The sequence below is a fragment of the Archocentrus centrarchus genome, chromosome 1 (assembly GCF_007364275.1).
Source record: "Archocentrus centrarchus isolate MPI-CPG fArcCen1 chromosome 1, fArcCen1, whole genome shotgun sequence".
In the NCBI taxonomy this organism is placed as follows: domain Eukaryota; kingdom Metazoa; phylum Chordata; class Actinopteri; order Cichliformes; family Cichlidae; genus Archocentrus; species Archocentrus centrarchus.
This window is the reverse complement of record NC_044346.1, coordinates 8,172,970-8,181,618: the sequence shown is the minus strand read 5'-3', so window position 1 is coordinate 8,181,618 and position 8,649 is coordinate 8,172,970. Positions and strand designations below refer to the sequence as shown.

Genomic DNA, 8,649 nt, shown 5'->3' with positions numbered 1-8,649 from the left:
TTTCTCCTTATGATGACTGTTAAAATGATGTTTCTGGAAAGTAGAAAAGATGCAGACAGTTACTAATTTAACTTCAAAAACAGAAGATTCACTGTTAACAGGATTTTCACTTTTTCTGCTGTTATGAACTCTGAAGTGTATCAAAGTACCAGATTTTGAACCTTATGTTAACATTAAAATGTTATTACAAATTAGCACAGAAATCAAAGTTAATCTTCACCATGTTTACTAATCACATGTTGTGTTAAAGGTGTTCAGGGAAAACCAAACACCATCTGTGCACTAAAAGGTTCATCAGTGAATCTGACCTGCTCACATCAACGTCCCACTGCAAGAAAGAGCTGGTATGTTGGATACTGGAGTGGATCTGAGATTCATTTCTCTGCAGATGAAACTCATGGAAAGTACAGCATGTCAGCAGAGGAAAACTTCACTCTCACAATCAACAATCTAACAGAGAGTGATGCAAATTTTTACTGCTGCATTAAAACTGTCTACAAAGAAGAGAAATGTCAGCAAAGTGGAATTCATCTCAATGTTGCAGGTACAGTGGTTGTTACAAATCAATAACATACTAATTATTTTATGAATGATCAGTGTATTCATTTTGTTCATATAATTTCTCAGAGCTGCAGGTAAAGGTGATTCCTGCCACAGAGGGACAGACAGTAACACTGATGTGCAGCAGCAGCAGCTGTCCTCTGACTGAAACCCCTGCAGCCTACATCTGGTACAAGAACAGAGAGTTTCTCTATGAGGACTGGTCTCCCTGGTACCAAGAGCTGCTCAGCAGTGAGGAAGCAGTCACATACTCCTGTGCTGTCAAAGGCTACGAGCATCTCAGAGCCCCTGAAGTCTCTGTGGGTCAGTGATGGTGGATACCTCCTCATCATGTTACATAATGTTTGATAAACATAAATCACTGTTTAAAAGTCAGGGCTTTTTTTTTTTTTGCAGGTTCTCTGACTCCAGCCTGTTTCACTGTGACCTCTGCTAAAGGGAGGATGTGTTCTTCTGAGCAGACATCAGTGGATGAGTCCTGCACCATCACATATCCCAGAGGTGAAGTTCTTGACAAACCGCATTTGAAATTTTATTTTTATTTTTATAATTAATTTGACATGACAGAGATTAACTGATGGAAAATTTGTTCATCATCTCCCAACAGAAATTTTTATCCAGAGATCTCCTGGTGCAGCAGGTCACAGCAGACTGACCTGTAACAGCAGCTGTTTTCTGACTGACTCTCTGACGTCCTTTGTTTGGTACAAGAACAGAAAGAGAACGAAACAGGAGAAAAAACAGATTTCAGATACTGACAGTTCTCCAGACAGCTTCTCTTGTGCTGTAAAAGGTGTTGAGGATGTCCACTCTGCTGACATCTGTGAGTAAACTTACAATCTGAAGATATTGGACAGCAACAGCTGATGATTGTGATGCTGTTTTCTTATTTGAAAATCTGACCACAATAACAAAAACACTGTAAAGTTTAATGCTACAATAATGAAGAACTAAACAGAACATGTAAGATCTGATAATGATTGATAATTGACAATGATTTTGGAGGAACAGTCACAGATGTTAATTAAATTTTCATCACTGTAGTTGCAGTGTAATAACTGCAGTATTGAAATAATATAAGTATTAAATAAATAGTTTTATTGTTTTGTTACTGGAGGACTGCCCTTGATAACTCTTAGTGCTTATCTAAAGAGTATTGAATACAAGACACTGATTATATGAATTTTTTAAAGACAATTCAAATCGTTTAAATCAGGAATATAATGTATATAAAATAAATGACTTCTTTGTCTTTTGCTACTTCTGGTAGGTCAATGTATAAATATTCTATCACAGTTATTTTATTTTCAAAAAAATTAATACCAATACTACTTTTACCTAATACTGAGCGTAGTGATTACACTGACCTCCTGTGAAGTACAGGATAAGTGTTAAAACTTTATTGATCACATTTAAGTTTTCATGGGCTTGTTCCAGGTTATCTATCACATCTTTTACAATTGTACATCACATCCTAATTCTCAGTTGCAGTTCTAAATCAGTTCTAAATCATGAATCATCTTTATATATATATATATATATATATATATATATATATATATATATATATATATATATAGCTTTATTATTATTTTATAAAATATTTTTGCCTTTTTTAATTATTACTATTTCTTGGTGTTAGTTATTATTGTATTGTTTTAACTGTTAATGGTTTTACTTGATGTGCAGCACCTTGGTCAACATCTATTGTAATTAAATGTATTAATATTAAAAAAATGACTTCACTTGACTAATTAAATAAAAATTTCTCTTTCTGTTTGATCTGTATTTCAGGTGTTCTGAATGAGACCTGCTGGAGTCTAAATTATGTCCACAGCAGAATCTGCGCCCTGGAAGGATCTTCAGTGAACATCTCCAGTAAATACTCACATCCTGAGTACGAGCAGATAAAGTCTAAATGTTGGTACAAAGTAAAGAGAAATGCTGAGGAGGAAGCTGAACAGCTGCATGAGGATGCAGATAATGTGGAGTATGATGACAGCATGAAGAACCAACACATCCTCACATTAAAACACCTGAAGAAAGATGACTCAGCAGAATACAGGCTCACAATCACAACAGAAACTGAAGAACTGACACAGTCTGATGTTCCTGGAGTTATTCTGGTTGTCACAGGTAATTAGAGTTTGTTTAATTTGTTATTCATGCACTAACAAACTCTTCCAATTATATAACAGGTGTCAAGGTTAAGATTTTAAAATTATTCAAACCCACTTGCTAGTAATAGGGGCGTTTTTGTTAACAACCAAAGTGAAGAACCATCATTCAGCAAAGTATTAAATATGGAATAAAAGACAAACTCTGATCGTCAGAGAGACACAACCCAACAAACTTTAACACCTACAGTCGATTTCAAAGCATCAGTTAACCTAATCACATGCATGTCTTTAGGAGGAAGCCGACATAGACACAGGGGGAACAACTCCACAGAACCAGACCTGGATTTGACCCAGGTCCTTGCTGTGAGGTGACAGTGCTAACAACAAAATCCCTGTGCCACCCACTTTACATGATGTTTATTCTAATTTATTCAAGCTCCGCATTTACTCTATAGCTTCTTTATGTGTTGCACCCTTGCATGTTCTGATATTGGTACAATAAATCAGTTACTACAGAAAAAAGAAGAAAGTGTTTTATCCAGGGGAAAATGATACGTTATGTGAACAACCAAGTCTGTCAACTCCTACAAATAGTTAAGTCTATTTTCTTTTATATTTATTGTAAAACCTTAATTGAGTCCGGTAGTTTTGTAACCATAATTCAAAAAAAGTTCAGTTGTTGTGTAAAATGTAAATAACAGAATGCAATATTAATGAAACTCAAAAACCATTCACTAAAGAACATTGAAAACATATCAAACATTTAACCTGAGAACATATATCATTTTAAGATGCTGAATTTGATGGCAGAAACACATCTCAAAAATGTTGGGATGGGGCTACAAAAGGATAGAAAAGTAAGAAACAACTGGAGGAAAATTTTGTAACTAATTAGGTTAGTTAGAAACAGGTCAGTAACATGACTGGGTATAAAAAGAGCAACATATGCATCCACTCAGACATCTTTTCAGGGAAGGCCTTGCATATGTCAGCAAGATGATGTTAAACCGCATCCTGCAGCTATTACAATAGCATGACTTTGTAGTAGAGTCCAGGGGCTGTGAACTGGCCTATTTGCAGTCCAGACTTTTCACCAACTGAAAACATTTAGCACAAAATGAAATGAAAAATACCACTAAGAAGACCCAGGACTGTTGAGCAGCTTGAATCCTCTATCAGACAATAATAGGACAACATTCCTTTCCCAAAGGTCCAGCAGCTGCTCTCCCCAGTCCCCAGAGGTTTCTGAAGAGGGGATGCTACACAGTGGTAAACGTGGCCCTGTCTCAACGTTTTTGAGGTCTGCCATCGAATTCAAAATGACCTATTTTTTTGATGAAATAGTAAAATGTCTCAGATTAAACATTTGATATGTTTTCTGTGTTCTTTTGTGGATAAAATATGGATTTGTGAGATTTGCAAATTATTGACTTTTTTTTTAATTTACATTTTACACAGTGGTGAAACTCTTTTTGGAATTGGGGGTTCTATTTGGTTCAACTTAATACCTTTCCTATATGTAAAAGAAAAAAGAAAATGACTCCCTTACTCTCTTTGACACATTAATATGGGTCATTTTGGGAAACACTCACAAATTGAGAAGCAATCATGAAATACGGCCGTGTGAAAAAGAAAGAACACCATCCATCCATCCATCCATCCATCCATTCATTCATTCATTCATTCATTCATTCATTTATTTTATTCTGCTTATCTGAGACCGGGTTGCAGGGGCTGCAGCCTAAACAGAGAAGCCCAGACCTCACTCTCCCCAGCCACTTCCTCCAGCTCATCCGGGGGGATCCCAAGGCATTCCCAGGCCAGCCGAGAGACATTATCTCTCTAGCGTGTCCTGGGTCTGCCCCAGTAGGACATGCCCAGAACACCTCACCCAAGAGGCGCGTGGGAGGCATCAGTAAGATGCCCAAACCACCTGAACTGGCTCCTTTCAATGTGGAGGAGCAGTGGCGCTACTCTGAGCCACCACCTAATGAAGCCAACAGGAATGCATCATCTGCAAAAAGCAGAGATCAGATTTTGAGGCCTTCCACCACTTGGCTATGGCCAAAAATTCTGTCCATAAAAATTATGAACAGAATCGGTGACAAAGGGCAGCCCCGGTGAGGTCCAACACCCACAGGAAATGAGTCTGACTTATGGCTGGCAAAATGGACCAAACTCTTGCTGCGGTTGTACAGGGACTGCATGGCCCACAACAATGGGCCAGACACCCCATACTCTCGCAGCACCCCCACACACAATACCCTGAGGTCAGATGCTTTCTCCAAGACCACAAAATGCATGTAGAGTGGATGGGCAAACTCTCACACAAACTCGAATATCCTCGAAAGGATAAAGAGCTGATCCAGCATTAAGCGACCAGGATAAAAATCGCATTGTTCCGTTTGAATCCGAGGTTCGACTAACAGACGGCTCTTCCTTTCCAGCTGGCAAAGACCTTATCTGGCATGCTGATAAGTTTGATCTCCCAATAGTTGGTCCCCCTTCTTAAAGATGGGGACCACCACCCTAGCCTGCCAATCCAGTGGCACCACCCCAGATCTCTATGTAACATTACTGAGATGTGCCAACCAAGACAGCCTATCTCATCCACCCCAGGGGCCCTGCCACCAAGGAGTTATTTAACCAGCTGAGTGACCTCATCCCCAGTGATGGGCGAATCGTCCCCCTCATCCCCAGACCCTGCTTCCACTACAGTGTTAGTGGGATTAAGTAGGTCCTCAAAGTATTCCTTCCACTGCCCAACTATAGTCTCAGTTGAAGTCAGCAGAACCCCACCCCATTACAGACCATGTGAGTAGAGCACCGCTTTCCTCTCCTGAGTCACCTGACGGTTTGTTCGAATAGCTTCAAGGCCATTAAAAAGTCCTTTTTTCATGGCCTCACCAAATTCCTCGCACACCCGAGTTTTTGTTTCGGCCACTGCCCATGCTGCGTTCCGCTTGGCCTTCCAGTACCCATCAGTTGTCAGAGTCCCACAGGCCAACCAAGCCTGTTAGGACTCCTTTTTCATTTCTAGAAAAAAGAAAAATGGGATAGGACTTCTTCTTCAGCTCCCTTCACATCCGGTGACCACCATCTTGTTTGGGGATTAACACCATGGCAGGCACCCACCAGCTCTGAACAGCAGCCTTAACAATGGAGGTGTGGAACATGATCCATTTTGACTCAGTGTCCTCAGCCTCCCTCTGAATGCTGTCAAAGTTCTGCCAGAGCTGGAAGTTGAATTTCCTGTGGACTGCGCCGGGTCTGTCCAGCATCCTCCCCCACCACCTGATCCAATTGAATACCAGGTGGTAATCAGTTGACAGCTCAGCTCCTCTCTTCACCCACGTGTACATAACAAACAGCCATAAATCTGATGATATGATTACAAACTCGATAATCAACCTGCAACCTAGGGTGTCCTGGTGCCACGTGCACTTATGGGCATCCTTATGTTTGAACATGGTGTTCATTATGGGCAAACTGTGGTTGGAACAGAAGTCCAATAACAAAACACCACTCAGGTTCAGATCAAGCCAGCTGTTCCTCCCAGTCACGCCCCTCAAGGTCTCACTGTCATTGCCCTCGTCTCCCAGTAGGACAATGGAGTCACCAGATGGAGCACCATCAAGCACCCTGCCCAGCGACTCCAAGAAGGGTGGGTAATCTGAACTGTCATTCGGTGCATATGTCTGTGTAGATTCTCAGTCATCCAGGTCATAGTAGTCTCTGGAGCTTGAAAAAGGCGACTGGACTTCTTTTTGTTTCTTGAAGACGTTTCACCTCTCATCCGAAAGGCTTCTTCAGTTCTCAACCAAATGGTGGAGAGACCCAGGTATTTAAACCCCTGTGGGCGTAGTCCCATGGAGGTGGTTATGACCCTCTATTGATCATGTGCGTGAACACATGTGCCCAGGTGTGAAGAGGGCGTGGGTCATATTTAGTCAGTGGTTTCCGTTGAAACCAATTTAGGACTCCGCTCCATTGTTTCCTGTGGCCTATTGAGGTCACTGGAACAAAGGTGTGAATGGGGGTTGAGACGTCTGGGAAGGGAGCTCAGGACAGCACTGTAAGCGGGGGAAAGTTGGTGACGTAATCCACCTCCTCTGTTCAATGATGGTTGTTCACAGTGGACATAGATGGCTTCTTTCACTCCTCTTTCAAACCATCTGTTTTCCCTGTCCAAAATGTGAACATTGGCATCCTCAAAAGAGTGCCCTTTTTCTTCAGATGCAGATGTACTGCTGAATCTTGTCCTGTCGAGGTGGCTCTTCTATGTTGTGCCATTCGTTTGTGAAGAGGCTGTTTGGTTTCACCAATGTAGAGGTCCGAGCACTCTTCACTGCACTGAACAGCATACACTACATCGCTGATCTTGTGTTTGGCGGGTTTGTCCTTGGGATGAACCAGTTTTTGTCTTAGGGTGTGACTTGGTTTGAAGTATACTGAGATGTCATGCTTGGAGAAAATTCTTCTGAGTTTCTCTGACAAGCCTGACACATATGGGATGACAATGTTTTTCTTCTTGTCCTTCCTATTCTCTGTAGTTTGTGTTTGGCCTTCATTCCTGTGCATCTTAGCTGATTTGATGAAGGCCCAGTCGGGGTAACCGCATGTTTTGAGGGCTTTCTTAATGTGTGTGTGTTCCTTATGCTTCCCTTCTGCCTTAGAGGGAACACTTTCCGCACGGTGTTGTAGGGTCCTGATCACCCCAAGTTTGTGTTCCAGAGGGTGGTGGGAGTCAAAGAGGAGATACTGGTCTGTGTGTGTGGGCTTCCGGTAAACTTCAATGTTGAGGCTTCCATCTTCCTCGATAAGCACTGCACAGTCCAGGAATGGTAACTTGTTATCTCTGGTGTCCTCCCTGGTAAAACGTATGTATTTATCCACTGAGTTAATGTGACGAGTGAAGGCTTCTACTTCTTGGGTTTTGATTTTGACCCAGGTGTCATCTACATATCTGTACCAGTGGCTAGGTGCCATCCCTTTGAAAGAACCAAGAGCTTTACTTTCCACTTCCTCCATGTAAAGGTTGGCTACAATGGGAGACACTGGGGAGCCCATGGCACATCCATGCTTCTGTCTGTAGAATCCATCATTGTATTTAAAATATGTTGTGGTAAGGCAGAGATCTAAAAGTGCACAAATCTGATCTGGGGTGAAGCTGGTTCTGTTCAGTAGGGAATCGTCTTCCTGTAGTCGTCTTCTGACGGTCTCCACTGCCTCAGTTGTGGGTATGCAAGTGAAAAGTGAAACCACATCAAAGGACACCATGGTTTCATCTGGATCCAGTACAAGATTCTGGACCTTGTTAGTAAAATCTGTAGAGTTTTCAATGTGGTGGGGTGTGATGCCAACAAGCGGTGATAAGATGGTGGCGAGGTGTTTGGAAATGTTGTAGGTGACCGAGTTTATACTGCTGATAATGGGTCGAAGTGGGACTCGTCATTCGGTGCATTAGCGCAAACAAAGAGTCAGGACCTGTTCCCTGGCTCAAAGGCACAGGGAACCAACCTTTTTGCCCACTGGTGAAAACTCTGAAGTACAGGCAGTGAGTCAAGGGGATACAAGGATACACACCCCAGCTTGCGGCCTCTCACCGAGGGTAACTCCAGTCTGGAACAGATTGCAGCCCTTTTGCCGGAGACGGGTTCCAGAGACCAGGCCATGCATTGAGGTGAGCCCAACTGTATCTAGCTGGTATCTCTCACCCTCTCCACCAGTGAGGTGAAATTCCAAGTCCTGATAGCCATTCTCAATAACCGGGGATTGTCTGCCAGGGCCTCCATCCTTGGCCGCCGCCCGTCAGACAACACAACAATGAGCAACAATGAAAGCACCGCAGGAAATCTACAACAGAATGAAAAAGTAGAGAATCAAGATGTTACAATGGCCCAGTCATAGTCCAGATGTCAACCTGACTGAAATGGAGTTTAAGTCACTTGGGGTTTTGTTCACGAGT

At 42.1% G+C, this 8,649-nt stretch overlaps 1 protein-coding gene across 1 annotated transcript; it reads left to right on the top strand.

Moving 5' to 3' along the window:
* Positions 1 to 202: 202 nt before the first annotated feature.
* On the top strand, positions 203 to 2,705 carry LOC115779158 (uncharacterized). The gene is made up of 5 exons (XM_030727708.1): positions 203 to 344; positions 628 to 864; positions 958 to 1,062; positions 1,169 to 1,384; positions 2,356 to 2,705. Exons 2-5 carry the CDS (start codon positions 678 to 680, stop codon positions 2,703 to 2,705), a joined length of 858 nt encoding a protein of 285 aa, XP_030583568.1. The 5' UTR covers positions 203 to 344; positions 628 to 677.
* The last annotated feature ends 5,944 nt before the right edge of the window (positions 2,706 to 8,649 follow it).